The 19,746-nt window shown below is 44.0% G+C and overlaps 1 protein-coding gene across 1 annotated transcript in view; it reads right to left on the minus strand.

Moving 5' to 3' along the window:
• The window catches only part of nbr1b (NBR1 autophagy cargo receptor b), a 160,325-nt gene that overhangs the window by 9,392 nt on the left and 131,187 nt on the right, over positions 1–19,746 (minus strand). The window contains exon 20 of the mRNA XM_008283553.1: positions 8,870–8,963. Within this exon, the coding sequence (XP_008281775.1) occupies positions 8,870–8,963 (94 nt within the window). The remainder of the gene's footprint in view (positions 1–8,869; positions 8,964–19,746) is intronic.

Consider the following 19,746-nt stretch of genomic DNA (forward strand, 5'->3'; position numbering starts at 1 on the left):
GACGCGTGGGTGAACGGTTTACAGATGCAAATGTTATGCCCAGGGTTGCCCATGGAGGTGGTGGCATTATGGTGTGGTCAGGCATCACATACGGGCATAGAACACCATTGCACTTCATTGAAGGGAACCTTAATGCACAAGATATCGGGACGGGATTCTCACCCCAATTGTTGTGCCGTTTGTGCGCCAGCATGACATCACCTTTCAACATGACAATGCCCGACCTCATGTTCCCCGCATCTGCATGGAATTCCTTCAAGCAGAGGACATTGAAGTTCTGGACTGGCCTGCATATTTGCCAGACATGTCCCCAAAAGAGCATCTTTGGGATGTTCTGGATAGGCGTGTCCGGGACTGTGTTCCAGTTCCAGCCAATGTGGGTCAGCTCCGTGTGGCACTCCAGGAGGAATGGAATAACATTAACATTAACCCTACGAAATTCAGTACACATATGTAGCAGGTTGGGACGCACAAAAAGCTCCATCAGCGCTTTTCCATAAACCCAACAGAAACTGTGCCATTTTTTCTTGTTTTTATTTTTTGCGGCATTTTTTGCCTTTATTCAATGCAGTGAGACAGAGACAGGAAAGTAGGGAGAAGAATGGGGGAAGGACCTGCGGAAAAGGGCCATAAGCAGGATTCAAACTCATGACCTCCACGTCGGGGATTATAGCCCCTGTACATAGGATACCAGCTCAGTCATGTGAGTGATAGCTCCGCCCATGGAACTTCACCACAGAAGTAGTAGTGAACATAAAGCTACAGCTTACCAATACAAATCTGTAAAAGTCTGACAGCATGGAAACACCCGCCTGTGCAATTTCAGTGAGAGGCCATTTTGTGCATTTTCGCGGTGTTTCTGGCATTCAATGGGGTCCCGTTGAAAGGCTGTTTCAACTAGACCTACAAAATTCAGTGAACTTGTGTAGCAGGTCGGGACGCACAAAAAAGTCAATCATCACTGAGCCCTAAATCCAACAAGAAGTCCGCCATTTTGAAAAAAACATGGTGAGAATTTTAGCAATTTTCGCTCATTTTCGGCCATTTTCAGAATCTCCTCCAAGGGGGAACATTGCACACACCTGAAATTCGACCAGCACAAACTACAGGAGCTGGTGATTAAAATTTAATAAACTGGTCCACAAAATTCTGACAATGTGGAAATGGCAACCTGCGGAATTTGCCATAAAATGGGACTTGTCGTGAAATTGGCCTGTATGTCCTCCAATCTGCCTCAAACTTTACATACTTAATCACAGTCCTACACTGATGAAACCCATATGCCAATATCCATTTACAGTCATTGCGCCACCTGCTAGCAATAGGAGAGAACATGTTTCACACTTTTATGTGCTATTATGAGCCGGTTGACTGTATTAATCTCAAATGCGGTGACATGAGCCTGTCTGTCATGGCCCTTTGAACTTTGATGCTTCACCATGAAAGTGCTGTCTCCCTACCCTTTGCATGCTGCAATCTGCCTTAAACTTTACATGTTGCATCAGAGTCCTGCCCTAATGACATTCTCATGCCAATATCAATTCACTGTCACAGCACCACCCTCTGGTAACAAGAAAGGACATGTTTTACACTTGTATTTGCTATTATTAGCCGGATGTCCATATCAACCTCAAATGTGGTTAGGGTTATGGTTAGGTGATTGTCACTTTGCACAGAGCACACTTCTGTCACAAGCCTGATGTACACCCCCACAATTCTTCTTCTTATTATTATTATTATTAATATTATTTTTTTTGCTGTGAAACAGGTGCAAAATACATTTAAATGCCTGTTATACTATGCATAATTATACTTGTGACCAATAAAGGCCTTGAATCTTGAATATATCCGAACACCAATGCTTTGGGCTGGTAGGATGTTAATGAACACAGTGGCTTGAACTGGCAGCAGGCTGCAAGACCAATTGCTAACTCGAACTCAGGAGCTGGAGCTGACAGAGGGCCAGTAGCCTTTGGTTAAGGTTGGGAAGGAGGGTTGTTAAGGAAATTTCTGAATCACACAGGCAGAGAATTTCTTAGCCATGGTTTAAGAGATGCTTCTTTTGGTGCCTGGGACAAAGCAGATCATGCCACAACCTATTTATGCTGCTTAATACAAAAATTTATGTCACACAGTTCTCATTTTCCATGATTTCTCTACAAGACAAGTCTGATATAACACATTTTACTCTGATTAACCTACAACTGATTAACATACAACATATTTTTTTTACTTGTTTTGCCAGACAGTTTGTCGACATTCTGGCTCTGTGTATGTACATGGAAATGAGTGAGGAATAGGAGAAAAACACTGAAAAGGAAGATTTGGTTACAAAAAAGAAATGCAACATCAGTTGTAAGCTGGACAATAAATGAAACATTAATCACAATCATGATTTTGGCTTCCCAAAATAAAAATAAACATAATTGACCATAATATTGACATTTAAAATGTGCTCCCCATATTGAAAACTCAGTATATAGATAACAGTCCATGTTAAAAAAAGAAAGAAAAAAAAAAAAGACAGGTGTGTGACCAAAAATGATTTGGAATACAGTGAAGTAAGGGCTTTTAATGTTAGATCTACCAAAGTTGAAAGCATCTGGCTGGGGTTACTGCACTACAGTAACTACATTGGTGACAAGGCTTCTGTATTACAGTCATTTAGCTAACTTATTTCGTTGCTTACAAGTTAGCCGTTTAAAGCACTGGTAAATTGTAGACTTAGATTAGACTTAGATAAACTTTATTGATCCACAAGGGAAACTGTTTTGTGGATCAATAAAGTTTATCTAAGTCTAGTCTAAGTCTACATCTGCATTGGCTATAACAGGTGTTTTGGGTATAATTTTGTTTATATTTTGCCTCTAGGAGATGCTCAGAAATCAGGTGAAAGATAACTATTTGAAGCTTTATTTTTATGAAGCTTTGTACAAGAGCACACAAGGAAAGTGAGGCAGTGCTTTGTTATTTAAAAGTTGAAGTCCCGGTTGAGAGAAGGATTTCATATCTCAGGGCATCCCGCAGATGCTCAGTCGGATTAGGATGGGAGATTTGGAGGCCAAGTGAATGCCTTGAAGTCAATGTTAGGTTCCTCAAATCATTCCTAAACAATGTTTCCAATGTGGCAGAGTGCATTATCCTGCTGAAAGAAGCCACTGCAACAATTTTGTAGAATAACACTGGTAGAGCCCAGAAGATTTGCAGACACACAGATACAGTATTAATAGAAGATGTTCTGCAAATCTTTTAAAATGAAAGCCTTTAAAGCAGACCAGCAAACATAGAAAATGTGTCATTTTATGAACCCAGAGAAAACAGGAAATGTGACAGATTTAAAGGCAACTGATATTGGCCCTAGAATGGAAGTTTAAATTATCCAGGCTTCTGTTGAGGAAAATACAGCTTGCCATGTCTTGACCTCAAAGATCTCCTGTTTTCCACATACACAATACTCCATTAAGAGCAACTGAATATGTCTTAATGTTGAAAAGCAAGGGAAAAAGAAAAAAATCAGTAAAGCTTCAGTGAGCAGGGAAATCTTCAAGATGGCTGTGGACTAGAAGCGACAAGTATCTGTTCCTACAGAATCTTCTCGCGAGAACACGGGGATTCTGAGTGACAGAGTGCTCTGGCGGACATTCGGGATTCATAGAACCGTAGTTACTTTCGTAACTTTCGTTCTACTTTAATCCCGCCAGAGGCGGTGCTTTAAGCACTGAATGACTTATACCAACAAAGTCACGAGGAATCCTGATTACAAACCTCAATGAGTAGAATCAGAGGACTCCAACAACAGCACCACACCCAGTGGATGGGGGGTAGCAACATTCACCCTGTAAAACCGTGAGAATGTTCCTGATGAGGCCCATGAAGCTGCAGCACAGATATCGTCTAAGGGCACTCCTCTCAGGGCAGCCCATGACGTAGAGACACTCCTGGTGGAGTGGCATGTCACGCCTGATGGCAAAAAACGGTTACTTGCCCCATATGCATGGCGAATGACATCCACAATCCAGTGGGACAGTCGCTGTTTGGAGAGAGCACAGCCTTTCTTAGGAACACTAAAACAGAGGAAGAGCTGTTCTGACTGCCGAATGCATGCCGAGGCCGTGATATAAGCTCTCAGGGCCCGCACAGGGCACAACAGTTCCGACTTGTCCCCCTCCTCTCCTGGTGGGGGGTTAAACTGTGCAAGCCGTAGGGGCTGGTTGAGGTGCGAGTGGGACAACACCTTAGGGAGGAACGCTGTATTCGGCCATAGAGTGACGCCTGAATCATCTGAATTCCACCTCAGACACGAGTCGCTGACAGAAAGGGCGTGCAGCTCACTGACGCGTTTTGCTGAGGTAATAGCCAGGAGGAATGCACTCTTGTATGACACCCACTTCAGCTCTGCTTGTGCCAACGGCTCAAAGGGAGGCCTGCCTAGAGCCTCCAGCACCAGAGGCAGGTCCCATGATGGAGCTCTTGGAGCTCTCGGGGGATGCAACCTCTGAGCTCCCCTGAGGAAGAGGGACACCAGACTGTGGCTCCCTACTGTGCCATTATTGACTCTAGCATGTCTAGATGAAATCGCTGCCACGTACACTTTCAGGGTAGAAGGAGACCGACCATTGTCCAGAAGAAACTGCAGGAACTCCAGAATAGTAGGCACAGAACAATGTACTGGATGTGCACTCTGGCCCTCACACCATTCAGAAAATAACTTCCACCTGTTGTCATACTGCAGCCGAGTATACGACGCTCTGGCGTTCAAGATGGTATGCCTCACAGGGTCCACACAGCTGCTCAGCAGCGGTTCAGGCCCTCCAACAGCCAAACGTACAGTTGGAGGCGTCGAGGATTGGGATGCCAAATCCAACCTCCTCGTTGAGACAGTAGGTCTTCCCTGTCGGGGAGTCGCCATGGCACGCCGCAACAGAGTCTGTGCAGGAGAGGAAACCATGTCCTCGCTGGCCAGAAGGGGGCCACCAGCAGAATCCTGTGACCCCCGTGAAGAACTCTCTGAAGCGTTGAAGGAATCAGAGGTAGTGGTGGAAAGGCGTATAGGAGACCCTCCGGCCAGGGGTGAGCCAGTGCATCCTGGCCTAGAGGGCTGGTCGTCTCCGCCAAGGAAAACCAAAGGGGACACTGATGCAAAGAGGTCCACCTCTGCTCTGCCAAAGAGGCTCCAGATGGTGCGCAGAACCTCTGGGTGGAGGCGCCACTCTCCTGGCGGAGGCTTGTGACGGAAGAGGAAGTCTGCCAGGTGGTTTTGCTCCCCCGGCAGATACATTGCCCGCAGGCTGACGAGGCGGGGGGCTGCTCACGTAAGAAGGTCCGTGGTCACCTGCAGCAGCCGTGCAGACTTGGTCCCGCCCTGGTGGTTGATGTGGTATACGGTCGAGGTGTTGTCTGACCGAATGAGCACATGTTTCCCTCTCAGGTATGGCAGGAAGTGCTTGAGAGCTAGATGTACNTTTTTTATATATATACATGTATAAAAGAGAGGTACTGCAAAACAGTGGCATATATTTACAAGAACGGACATTTGAGTAGCCTACCTACACTCTCTTCATGTTGTGTGCCAGGAAGAGGAGTTTGTCAACATTTTTGGGCAAAAGTGAACTCCTGGTTTTGTCAACGATGTTGCCTGCCTTGGAGAAAATGTGCTCCAATGGATTGGAAGTGGTCGGAACACACAGACAACCTTTGGCTTCCAATGCCAGTTTCGGTTAGCGGTCACAGTTCTGTTTTGCATCCAGGTGGGTGACTGGACTCTAGTAGAGCCCACCAAATACTGCTCCATCTCTCACTTGGCACTTTGATCTTGTTCCTCAGGGTGTTCATCGTCGGAGTTTTTTTGTTTTTTGTTTTTGGTGGTGGCAGCAGCAGTGTCCTTGCCATGCCTTTCTGTTGGCTCCTTTTCACCTCCCGAACAGCGTGCTGCTGATCTGGTGAATTCGGACCAAAAAATTAATATCCGGATGTCAGCACGACTGAATATTTGGATATTCGGGTGCAGCCCTAGTAACATGACATATCTCCTGTTAGTCAGGCACCGCTCAAGCAAGCTTGTTACTGCAGCCACGCTTGTTTACATGCTTCACGATGACGTCCTCATTTGCGCGCCAGTAAATGCAGGTTGTCATTATAGGCAAAAAATCTGCTAACGATACTGATCGATATGACATTTTTATGCCAATATTGGTACATATAGACTGAACAAAAATATAAACGCCTCATGTCAAATATTGTTGCCATGTGGAGTTAACAACTGTAAATGAGCATTTGCCGGCATTTTATTGTACAAAAGTAATATTTCTCTTGATTTGTGTAGAATTTTTAATCCTACTTGCTGTCAGTGAGCATTACTCAGTGAGTTGTTTTTTTACTCAGTGCATGGGTGGGGCATGTCTAGTGGGTGATCAGACAAAATGGCCAAAAAAAAAAAGGCCACCCCAAAATGTCAAATTTTGTCACAAGTCATAATGCCTCAGATGTCGCAAGTTATGCAGGAGCGTGCCATTGGCATGTTGGATGCAGGGATGTCCACCAGAGCAGTAGCTGCACGGCTCAATGTCCATTATCGGACCATAGGCCATTTAAGAGTTCGTTTCCAACAGACTNACTTGCATGAGCCAACTCCACCTGCTGCGGTATTTCCAGCCCCAGGCTATCCAGGGCCATGCAAATAGTGGCCCGCATGGAATCGTCCTCTGTCTCAGCCAGTGAACCCTGAGCTGAGGAATGGGAGCTTGGCTCCGAGGCCTGGGAGGCCCCGTCATCTGTATCCTCAGCGTATTCACCAAAGTGGGTGGCTGAGGCCGCCAGAGAAAGAGCATCGTCCTCTGGAACCAGCACCGGCATAACAGGGTCCTCCAAGGGCGCATCAGCCTCCACTGAGGGAGCATCGGCACCCTCCAAGGAAGCATCAGAGCGGTGGGCCATAAACATGGATCTTTTCTGGGCCAACTCCGCAGAAAGCTGATCCACTTTTGAAGAAAGTCTGCTGTGATCCGACTTCACCTTCTTCCTGGAGGGGGTAGCAGCAGCAGCCCCTGCCCGACGCTTAGAGCGTCTAAGTCGGGGTGGGGGCAATTGGCCCGAAGGGGGGAGGGTCCCCCCCACCCCCTGGCGATTCAAAGTCTGCCAGTCTAGCAGCTCTCACCGCCCGCGGCATGTAGCTGCAATTCATACACGGGTTATCAGAGAGTGCCTCTCTCAGGTGCTCGGGACCGAGGCACGTGGGGCAGAGATCATGGCCATTGCCAGGCTGGAGAGGAGCCTCACAGGATGCACAATGGTGGGGGTTATCCATCATAGTGACACTGGAAGAGAATCGCCACCCTGGCAAATTACACCACTTAAGGTTAGCCCAGGGCGGACACTAAGGACCGGATGCTGGGGGAAGGGAGCGAAAGCACTGCTTGCCCAGCAGAGGTCAGTAACAAAGGCAACACCACTCAGTTAGCCAGAGCACAACGCTGCCGCTAACTGCAGTCACTTAATGCTGGAGGGAGGGAGCAAGCACGCTGCCTGTACCAGTAAAAGTTAAGCAAAACAAAATACTATGGCAATAGACCAGAGTGCAAACATCACACCATATGCTGAAGGGAGGGAGCGAGCACGCTGCCAGTACCAGCAAGCTTCATCAAAAGAAAAACAATTTATCAGTCAAAACAAGTCTCACATGAACTGAAAGAGACTTACTCTACTCCTCTTTTTTTTCTTTTTTGTTTTTAAGTTTCCAATTTTTATTTGTGTTCAATGGGTTATCCAGCTGAAGAGCGGTAACGTAAAACAGGACCGTGTGCCGCAGGGAGGTCGTGCGCACGCTGCCTTTGCGAGCACAGATCGATAACGTGAAACAAACAGAAAGCAATTAAATCGGCTTAAATGCCGGGAGGACGGGGCGTAAACGCAGCCGTCACCGACAAAATGTGCACCGACAATAGAAACTATCAACAGTAATACAGCCACTTACCGTCCGTCCGAAGAGGGAAGCGACAACGCTGTCTTACCACGCCAGACGCCACGGCATGCGGGTGAGTATAAACAAATGTAACACCTCACAGAAGAGGGAAAAAACATCCGTCGCAGCTTCTTGGGGGAGGGGGGCGAAAAGTCCGTTGCCCCGACCAACACGGTCGCGGAGCTACAAAGCGACGGGACGTAGTTGAGTTTTAAAAATGCGGCTTTGGATAACGCTATCAGAGCGGTAGCAATCTGCGCGCGAGAAGATGAAAAGGAACAGATACTCTGATGACACCGGAAGATATATTCTCCCCCGGGGTCATCCAGGTGTCACAGGTGACATTGTTGGTATTCATACTCAAACTGCGCATGCGCGAAGGGGAATATTCAGTGCTTAAAGCACCGCCTCTGGCGGTCAGCAGGGATGAAATAGAACCTGCACTCAAGTGACCCCAGGTACCCTCACTGAGGATGTGCCCTTGTGCATCGTGAGATGTATCCCACCATCATTATAAAACCCTATTTTGTACTGGCAAAATATTATATCATCTTACTTTAAAACCTTTTGTTTCAATTTCCTCAGACCAGTAAAATAATTTAAATACTATTTAAAGATTACTGAAGAAAACATGATGCAAAAAAGAAATGAAATAAAATGAAATGAAAACTTACATCTAATGGTTAGGAGGTGAAATATGGTGGGGAGGGGCTTCTTATCTCAGGGGCGCATTTTACCCCAGTTTAGCCTATTTATATACTGTTTATCAGTATTAGCATTGGCAATTAGTAACATTTAGTTGAAAAATATCAGCATCTTGGATGTTCTGCAAAATTCCAATATTCATCCTTACAACACAACTGTAATTAAGAGAAATATAAAAACGTTGCTAGATGCAAACTGCTTGCTGACCTGTGTGGGGCCTTGTCCAGTGAACAAGGCTTTGTAGGCTGAGGCTGCTACTGACAGAGCTCCTTTAACCAGGCCACTGGTGATGCCTGGGTGCCTGAGGAGAGACATTTGCAAAATCAACATTTTAGAAATAAACAATTTGTTTTTCTTTTATACATTATTATAAACTATCATCAATGTGAATATCAATTTGATGATTGTAAGCCACCTTGACAGTGATAACCAAACCCCTTATCATTCCGGGTCATTTTAATGCAAACACCTGTAAAATGACATCTCCAAATTAAAATGAATGCTGGTATTGACCCTTATGGACAATATATAATGTCTGGCCTTTTCTGTAAAGATAACACTCTCTTGTTTTAGCCACAGAAATCAGAATCACTCCAGGTGCTACCAGTAAAAAGTTATTCCATTTCAAAACACACAGATTTTTTACTTTTTTACATTTTTTAAAAAATCCTTGCCTAAGTTTTTCTTCTTGAAAATAAAGGTGCATAAAGCAGCATTAGGTGGTGGGAACTAAAACACACTCCGTGCCAATAAAAACAAACAAAAAAACAAACAAACAAACAAACAAAAACTTGTGTTGTACTTATATTTCAAATTTGAAAACAATATCTGTAAAACTGGTAATTTGACACCAATTTTTGTACTGGCATGTCGAAGTGTTTTATAGAGGGACTTTTGTTTTATCCACATCTATCCAAATTGGAGACAACTGAAAACGTATGGAAAAAGTGCAATATCTTTGGAATTCTTGAATCTACAGACATCAATGAGGGCTCTACTGAAAGTCTATACCCAAATCCATATCTGGACACAGAGTCACTCTAGTAGTTATAGAAATTCATATTTCATCATGAAAACAAAACAATATATATATATATTTTTATAAAAAGATATGAGTATATATATAGGCTTTTTACTACTTAGTACACATTTTTATTAAATGAAATGTACAGTTTGAGTAAAAATGTAACAAAGGAGTAAACCAACCAGTACAGAAGAGAAAGATGGTTGAGAAGCTATTGTGACTGACGAGAGATACTGTTTTCCAGCTGTGCAGCCTTATCAGCCAGTTATTTTATTTTGTTGTTTTAGCATCCCCTGCTGTTAGTTGTGTGTAACATTTAAGTTAAAGAATCAGTGTCTGTTGTTGATGACATCATCAATAGGTGTCAGGGCAGTTCTTCATGTGCATCCCTTAAGAAGTACATCAGCCTTTTTTTCAGTGGACATCATCCTTACTACAAGTCTTTGAAAGCTTTGTTGGTATGTTAAAATAATCTTTTAAGTCATCATTGTTATTGTTTGTGTATATTTTTGGTAAATGAGAAATATTTTCACAGTTTGTTTATATATGGTAAATTCATGTCAGACACATGTTCTGGCCTGCTGAAAAGATATGTATACATTGTCGCAATAATAATGATGCTTACCTACTTTTGCATTTCAGTTTTACCCTACTGCCAGTTGCTACATTAAACAAATTCAACTTGGAGCCGTTTGTCAAGTGTGTTGATTTGAGATGGAGTTTATCTGCCTGTCAAATCATGCAAGGCGTGTGAGGAGGACAGGAAACCAGGGGCCTCATGTACAAAGGGTACGTACGCACAAAAACTTGGTGTACGCACTTATCCACGCTCACGTTCAGATGTATTAAGAGTGAAATGAACGTGGAAATGTGCAGTCCTCCACGCCAACTTCTTAACTGGCATACGCACGTTTCTATTGCTTTTGAGCAATTCGAGGTGATGCTGGGAATGTAAAAATGTAAAAAACTATGTAAAAAAAAAATTCTTCAAAGTGATATGCACATCAGAGATACACAGATGAACAATTAACACACCCAGGTGTTTGCAATCAGATGAGTGGATGGAAGTATGCTTAAAACGGTGCAGAAGATCCCGTTAACAACAATGGCAGCTTTGGCACTGTTGGAGGATATTGCCAATGGAGCAGTGCCAAGAGAACGGGTTTCCAGAGACCTCAGGACGACGACGGGCTCATCAGCCGCTTTATGTTCCCGAGGGCAATCCTCTTAGAACTGTGCACAAAGTTGCGGCCATTATTAGAGCGCAACACGTCCAGGAGCCATGTCCTACCTGTGCCCATACAGGTGCTGACCACACTGGGCTTCCGAGCCACAGGGTCATTTCAGAGGGAGCTGGCCGACCGATCGGGACTGTGCCAGTCGACACTGAGCCAAGCCATGCCAGCTGTGTGGGATGGAACTATCCGAAAGTCAGCCAGATATATCAGATTCCCATACACTGCAGTTGAACAGGATGACATAAAAGTGCAATTTGCAGTGAAGGCAGGTTTTCCTAATATAACCAGAGCTATCGACTGCACACACATTGCTATAAGGCCAACATCACAAGATTAATTTGTTTATGTAAACAGACAGCATTTTCAATGTAGAGATCATCTGTGATGCACAAATACAATTAAGTAATATTGTTGCGAGGTGGCCTGGATCAACCCAGGATTCATTCATTCTGATCAGCAGCATAGCTGGGAACAGGCTACAAGCTGGCATGGTGTGGGATGGGCTTCTTGGTGAGTAAATCATTTAATTGTCCTAATATTAATCCCACCGACACACGCTAAGCATGTGTGCCCTGGATGGGCATCAACAGCTGGCTGTTGCGACGGACCAGAGGATCGGCTGATGCCGGGGAGGCTGGAGGAATCCCACGGGTCTGTGATACGAGGCAGGGACTACGTCTCACAGTCTTCTCCTGCCTCACTGTCTGTTGGAAAATAATAAATTCTGTAATTTGACATGAGACAAAGTCTTTGACTTCCTCTTTGATATCCTGGCATTATTACGGATTAACCTGGATCTTGTTTGGCTGTGAGCAGATATGACCGGTGTAATGAATAATTTGTGAGTTACACAATAAATATTTACCCTGGGGGTGATCCGAGGGACCCATGTGTGGTCCCACCACCCCTGTGACAGCAGTGTCACCCACAATAGCGGCGACTCTCCACTCCAACGGGGTGAGTTCATCCTGGTTACTGTTATCTGATCATGCAGAGAGGGGGATACCACCTGTCGGCCCTGTTTATACTAATTTGCATATTTAAATTGGGGGCTTGGAATTTTTTTATGATGGATATTTAAAATTGTATATGCAAACTTATAGATCCATATATCCAACACTTTCCTAGATAGCTTTGAGCCAAGCGTTCATAGTGACGTCACTTTTTGATCCTTCGATGTTGGCTCTTCCAATCATTGTGAAGCAGAATTCACCAAGCGTTGGATTGTTCACCCACTAATAGGGAACGTGAGCTGGGATTAGACCATCGTGAGTAAGGTTAGTTTTACCCTACTGATGATGTGTTGTTGCAATAGTAATCCTGCCCAGTATCAGAGGAACCTCAGGCTCTCCACAAACTAAATATTCATATTGATTGTTCTGTTCTATTGCTTGCTCTTCATCTGCTATCCTTTTCCCCACCCCTTATCCACACTCTCACCCAACCGGTCGAAGCAGATGGCCGTCTTCCCTGAGCCTGGATCAGCCGGAGGTTTTTTCCCCCTCTCCCCTGGGGGGGGGGTGGCTGGTTCCTTCCCACCGTTGTCAACTGCTTGCTCAGTGGAAGTCTAAAGGCTACTTAGGATTGTTGGGTTCTCTGTTAAATTTGTAAGGTCTATACCTTACTTTGTTAAGTGCTGTGTGATAACATGTTGTAAACAGAGCTATTCAAATAAAATTGAATTGAATTTTAAAAAAAATACAATTTTACAAAGTTTTGCGAATTCATTCAAGAGGAAAATTTGAAAAATCATATTGACATAAGCATTCAGTGCCTTTGGGCGCCCCTATAGCTCACCTGGTTGAGCGGGCGACCCATGAGCAGGGGCTGTCGTTCCCCGACGCAGCGATCGTGAGTTCACGACAGTTTGCTGCAGGTCTCTCCCCACTCTTCTCCCCCCTTTCCTGTCTCACTCTCTCACTGTCCTAACTAATAAAGGCAAAAACACCAGAAAAAATAATCTTAAAAGTATTCAGTGCCTTTGGCCTCAAGTCATTTTGGCTGTGACTCTCTTTGGACTTTGTGCCACTGTTCTCTGTAGATCCTCTCAAGCTCTGGCACTTGTCTTGTTCAGAATTTGAAGCTGTACTGACAACTTACTGCCACACCGACATTATGCAAGATGGGGAAACCTAGCTGTTCTCAGGAAAACCATGACTAGAATGACAAAAGAGAATTACAACAGCCAACTGGTTGGATAAACATCACCACATGGACTTGCTGAAGCAAATGGTGCCATAATCACTCCTCTACAGTATGGAAGTGTGTCTCATCACTCCTGTGGACAATTTTCTGTACGAGAACAATAGTGGCTTTCTTTAGGCATGTGGGGAACACGGACTGACTCAGAGAGAGGTTGAGCAGTGTTGTGAAAACTGGAGCTAGCAGGACTTTAGCACTCTACCTGGAATGCCAGCTTCTACTTGTCCCTGTACCTCCGCTTAGCATCTTTTACTGCTCGTCTCAGCCTGTATAACACCTCCTTGTATCCCTCTACAGCTGGTGATAAGGCTAGAGTAGGAAGCAGCGGTGCAAGAGTTCAGAGCAGTGCGGATAGATTTTTGACCCATGGCTTCTGGTTTGGAAAAATTCCATGGGAATGACATCATTCACCAGTTTGGCTGTGAAGCCCATAACCGCTTCCCAGCCACAATGAGGTCACGTCCAGGTGTTTGTTTTGGTGCTGACATAGCACATCTTGTAACCCCGATGTCAGTGTCACCTTGTGATGGAATGTGAGCCACTGTAAAAATGACTGAGGTGAATTCCCGGGGTAGATGGAATGGATGGCAGAAGATGGTTAAATGGTCTAAATTTGGCAAGCAAGAATGGCAGAGAGTCTTGGGGCCTCATGTACAAAGACTTGCGTGGATTTCATACTGAAACCTGACATACGCTTCAATCCAGACAACTGCGTACGCACAAAAAAATCCAGAAGAACGAAAGTGAGCGTACGCCGGAATCCTAGCACATTAGCACATCTCACTCAGCGTGGAACTGACCGCATATGTTGTAGTACCAGACTCCTCCCTCTCCACGCCCCCAATTTAAAAATGCAAATTAGTATAAACAGGGCTGACAGGTGGGATTCCCCGCTCTGTATGATCAGATAACAGTAACCAGGATGAACTCATCACATTTGAGCGGAGAGTTGCCACTATTGTGGGTGACACTGCTCTCACAGGGGTGGTGGTAGCACACGTGGGTCACACGTGGGTGATTGTCCTCGGGAACGTAAAGTGGCTGATGATCCAGTTGTCGTCCTGAGGTCTCTGGAAACCCGTTCTCTTTCTCTCTGCTCCATTGGTAATATCCTCCAACAGTGCCAAAGCTGCCATTGTTGTTAATGGGATCTTCTGCACCATTTAACGTAAACTTTTATATCAGCTCATCTTATTGCAAACACCTGGGTGTGTTAATTGTTCATCTGTGTATCTCTGATGTGCATATCACTTTGAGGAATTACCTTTTTACATAGTTTTTTACATTTTTATATTCCCAGCATCACCTCTAAGTGTCGCCAATGGCTCAAAAGCAATAGAAACGTGCGTACGCCAGTCAAGAAGCTGGCGTGGAGGACCACACATTTCCACGATCATTTCACTCTTGATGCATCTGAACGTGACCGTGGATAAGTGCGTACACCAAGTTTTTGTGCGTACGCACCCTTTGTACCACCCTTTTGTCGGTTATTCCAGCTGTTGTTTATCATAGCACAAACTTCACCACCTTTAAACTTGCCAGACTCCTCCATCTTGTCATTGAAACACAGAAAAAGACTCCAATGGACAGATGGTTTGGTCCAGCACAAGAGGAGTGAGCCATGTCTTGGTCAGACAGAAGATGTTGCAGTTTGCAGTGGTATCTGATCCGACCTTAGACCCTTAGCTGTGCCATGTTGAAGATCGTTTACAGTGAAATACCATAGCTCGATATTAGGAATACGACAGTTGTAGCCCTTTTCCTGAAAACATCTCTGCACTGTGGCTTATAAATGCACCAACACCAGCCTCAGTCTACAAATTGTGTAGCTCTCCCAAGTTCTTGAATCAACTTTTCTTTACAATCCTCTCAAGTCTGTGGCTTTTCCAATATACAACACACTGCCAATGTCTGTGGCATACCTGGTTTGTGGAGGATCTCAATGGGTGTCTTTTGTATAACTTTCAAGACAGCAGTCTTTGCCATGACTGTAGTTGCATGTACTGAAGCAGACCTAGATACACAATATTTATACTATTTGAAGTCATTTATTCAAGCTAGAGCTTCATTGTGGTGCGGTTGTTGGCACTGTCACCTCACAGATCCCCAGTTTGTGTCCCAGACTGGGCCTGGGATCTTTCTATTTCGAGTTTGCATGTTCTCCTTGTGCCTGCGCAGTTTCTCACTGGGTTCTCTTCCTCCCACAGTACCACAGCAATTGGTCATTCAAAATTGTAGTTAGGTGTGAATGTGAGTGGGAGTGTCTCTATGTGTAGCCCTGTGATAGACTGGCGACCTGTCCAGGGTGTCCCCTGCGTTCACCCTGAGTCGGCTTGGATAGGCTTCAGTACCTCTGGCCCTTGGCAGGTGAAAATGGACCCCATCAATGTCTGTGCTGTTAGGGACTGGCCATGTCCTGAGAACTGGAGGCAGCTTTAACAGTGGCTGGGTTTTGATAAGTTTTATCACCATTTAGTCAGAAATTACAGCAGGATTGCCTCACCTCTAATCATTCTCACATCCATATTGTCAGGTTATAAATGGTTCCCTGAGCCTAAGGCCGCCTTTCAGGAACCTTCCGGTTCTGGCGCCACAAATGGGGCAGTCTGTTGCAGTAGCTCTCACGCTACACCAAACATTTTCTGATATTTTTTTTATTATTTTTTAATTATTTAGGACTTTAGTACTTGGTAGATGACAAACATCCTACTTGTGGATCTCAAACTGCACAAGCCAAAAAAAACTAAACAGAATAAAAGACCTCGATCCAGATCCGGACCGAGTGATGGTTCTGTCCAGACCTGTGACTAATCTCTGATAAATTCACGAGAATAGATTTTCATCGAGCATTTTTCCTGATGGTCGCAGCTATAGACAGCGGGCGCTGCTACTCCAGTTAACACGGCAATAGTGCCACTCAGTCCAGCCAATCAAATTGTTTGGTTACCCTGCACGGCCAGTGCACCGCCACAGCTCACTGCCGCTGCCACTGTGCGCTTGCCTATACAGCAGAGCAGAGAGGAGGCAGGATGACAGCATGGCTTGCATCAAAAGAAGGAAGGTTGATGAGGAAAACCGCTGCTTTGAAGATGAGTGGACGGAGAAATGTATGTTCATTCTTCCGTCAGGCAGTTTACAACCAGTGTGCCTCATATGCCCTGAAAACATGGCATTAATTAAAAGTAGCAACGTGAAGCACCACTAAAAGCACAGCTCTTTTGAGCAAAGTTATCCCCTGAAGTCTGAGCTGAGGGCAGGCAAAATAACCGAGCTGCAAGCATTGCATGACAGATCTATCCGACTCATCACGCATACATTTACAGCCCAGCAACATGCAAACCAAACCTTTAATTTATTGTTTTCTGAGGATGTTGACTTTTTTTACTTGAAGTGGGGGTCTTCAGTTCTTTAGGCTGAGACCGCTTAAATTTAAGAGACAAAAGGGTTATTTGGATCTGTTTGCACGTTTTTAAAATTTATTTTATTCTGAGGTTTTTGTTTTCTCTAATCTGAAATAAAGTCCTCAATTTTTTTTTCTGCCTGGGGCTACTTGTATATATATGGTAAAAGAGCTACCTGTGCACTCAGTTAAACATATCCTGCACTGATAATTGACAATAAGTATTGTTGAAATCATGAAAATGTGGCCATAGGGGAGGGCTATAAGACACAAAATGGACTTAGGTTCAGACCTTTTACTTGGAGGAAATTTTCATAACTGGACCTCAGTGACTTTTAATTGAATACCCCTGGATTAGACTCTATCTGTGGTAGATACTCAGGTCTTTTCGAGCGCAGGAAGTGCTGCTGAGGTCTTGTACAGAATCTGTGATGGCATTGGCCATCTTCTAGGTAGTTGTATGCTGGCGCAACAGCATTTCCACAGCAGACTGGAAAACACTCAACAAACTGGTAAAGAAGGCCAGCTCAGTCCTGGGATGCCCCTTCAACCCAGTGGAGGTAGTGGAAGATGGGAGGATGATGGCTAAGCTATTGTGGTATCTGCTGTTCCAGTTCATGTGTGTGACATGTTTAGGCAGGGGCCCTGGGCAAATGTTTAGGTGCTGCGGGGGAGTCTCTGTTTAGAAAAGTGTTGGTGCTGCTGGAAATTCTTTGTTTAAAGAATTGTGCTTCTCTGTGTAGAGACGTATCTCCTTTTGTGGCTATGAACCCTGTGTCTGTCTTAGCTTTATGTGAAACACCCCTATATAAGTCAGGAGTTAAGTTTATTCTGGAGGGTGATTATTTTTAGCTTTGAATCCTCTCACAGGCAAACCATGGTGTCTGAGATATTGTACTTGTATAAATAAACTTTTTTATATATCAACAAGACAGTATCAGCGGAGAATTTCTTCATCATCTTCACATCATCACTACTCAATAAACAACACTATTATCACTGTTGGAACACATGTCTCACCCTACACAGGAGACTTTCATTGTGTAATAAATGATTAATCTTGCCCTGTGTTTCTGGACGAAATAACATTTCATAAGTTCATTAACTGGGCTGCAAGGTGGTGGTTAGCCTCACAGCAAGAAGGTCGCCGGTTTGCGAAAAAACATCAGACAGAACCAGGCTCAGGAAAGGCCATCTGCCTTGACCCGTTGGGATAAAAGAGGGGATGAGAGGGTGGGGATAGCAGGACAGTAGATGGAGAATAAGCAATACAAACATAACAATAAATATTTTGGGAGTCGGCAAGGCCAGCTGCTGCAGATCACAGGCGTGAAGCTCTAAGTCCAGAGATGTCCACAGAGAGAACAAGCATCTCCCATAAAATCTCCATTTTTACCAACTCAATATTTGTGTGTGCTTTATAAGCTGTAATACGAGTGCAAGAAATGTATATTTACAGAAAATTATTAAACAACAAAGGAGTAATATCCCATCTTGAATTTTTTCACGTTTTCAATGGATAGGAAGAATTTCCCTTCAAAAAGTTTGAAGGAAATCAAAACAGTCCTTCCTGAAAACAAATACTGTTCAAATGTCCTAAGAAATGGATTTTCTACCTCTGAATCTAACTTTATGAAGACCTGTGCCAGTCAGTTTTTGATGCAGCACCAAATGACATTTTGATATGACAAAATTGTTTGGAATTGGTATACATATACAGTAAAAAAAAAAAAAAAAAAAACCCATCGAAATCCTGTGAAAAATAAGCAATTGGTGAGGCTTTAATGCTGCTTAAAGAATCGCTGAAGTTATAAGATTTAACACAAACCTCTATTTTCAAAAATTCGTAACTCAAAAAATATGCGAAGTAGAGCTGTGGTATTTCGCAAGGTTCCATGGTTTAGATATGAGCTAAACTGTGAGGCCCTAGGTGAGTTGGCATGGAATGACCAAAATACTTTTTTTTTTTGCCCATGTCATTGTTCTTTTGTGTGGGAACTGCTGTCAATTTAATCAGAATGTATGACTTGAAATGATCAGACTGACTGACACAATCTGAATAAACCTACCTAAGCCCTAACCCTCCCCTCCTGAAATATTACATTTCTCAGTAATATGTGATTGTGCCACTGACTTATTGAGTGCAATTTTAACTTCAAAGTGTAGCTACACTATAAGTGTCTTGTGTGCTTATGGTCACTGTCCTCTTTGAAACCTAACTATAGTGTGATGTTCTCAGTACTTCAGATCAGGTTTTCATGAGGGTAATATCGATACTTCTCTGCCTTCAGCTCCCCCTAAAGCCTGACCTGACTGTTTGGTATAAACCAGTACAGTTCAATCTAGCCCTGTGATAGACTGGTGACCTGTCCAGGGTGTCCCCTACCTTCGCCCTGAGTCGGCTGGGAAAGACTCCACCTCCCTGCAATCCTAGTGAGGATGAAGCGGTGTATAGATAATGGATAATGGATGGAGTTCAATCTTGATTTAATTAGACCACAGAATCTTGTTTTTTGTAGTCTGAGAGTCACACCAGGTGGGCTTTACTGAGGAGAAATATGTGTCAGGCCACTCTGCCATAAAGTCTAGATCAGTGGAGTGCTGAGTGTTACATGCTCTTTCCATTTAAGAACCAGCAAGGCCACTGTGCTCTTGGGAGCCTTTGGTGAAGCAGAACATTTTTGTAGCCTTCCCCAGGTATGTAGTCTGATGTGCAAGATGATCGTTACACTGAACCATTTAAGAAATTGTATTTGGAAAATTTTGGAAGAAGCCCTGTTTTAAAACTACTTGGCAAACACTGTTAAAAACGTTTTGAAGGCTTTAAAATAAAATATAAAATGGCATTGACCCAAAATGAAAGTTGATGAGTTAACAGTTGTCAGAAAACATAAAAATAAATAAGTTATGGCTTAAAATGTAAGTTTATGTAATTTTCTTTTTTTTGCATAGTGACTGTGCACTTCTGAAAAGCATGGTTATTTATACCTTCATTTACCAGTGGGCCATTACAGTACAAGTCGGCATAAAAATGAGTTAATTCCTTTAAAGGAGAGACTCAATGTTCTCTGCAGTTTGGTTAAAAATTATTTAAATATATCATTACATTGGGGCTGCAGGGTGGCGCAGTTGGTAGCACTGTTGCCTCGCAGCAAGAAGGTCGCCGGTTCGCGTCCCGGTGGGGACACCGGAATCTTTCTGCGTGGAGTTTGCATGTTCT

The sequence above is a fragment of the Stegastes partitus genome, unplaced genomic scaffold (genome assembly GCF_000690725.1).
Source record: "Stegastes partitus isolate 25-593 unplaced genomic scaffold, Stegastes_partitus-1.0.2 Scaffold319, whole genome shotgun sequence".
Lineage (NCBI taxonomy): Eukaryota > Metazoa > Chordata > Actinopteri > Pomacentridae > Stegastes > Stegastes partitus.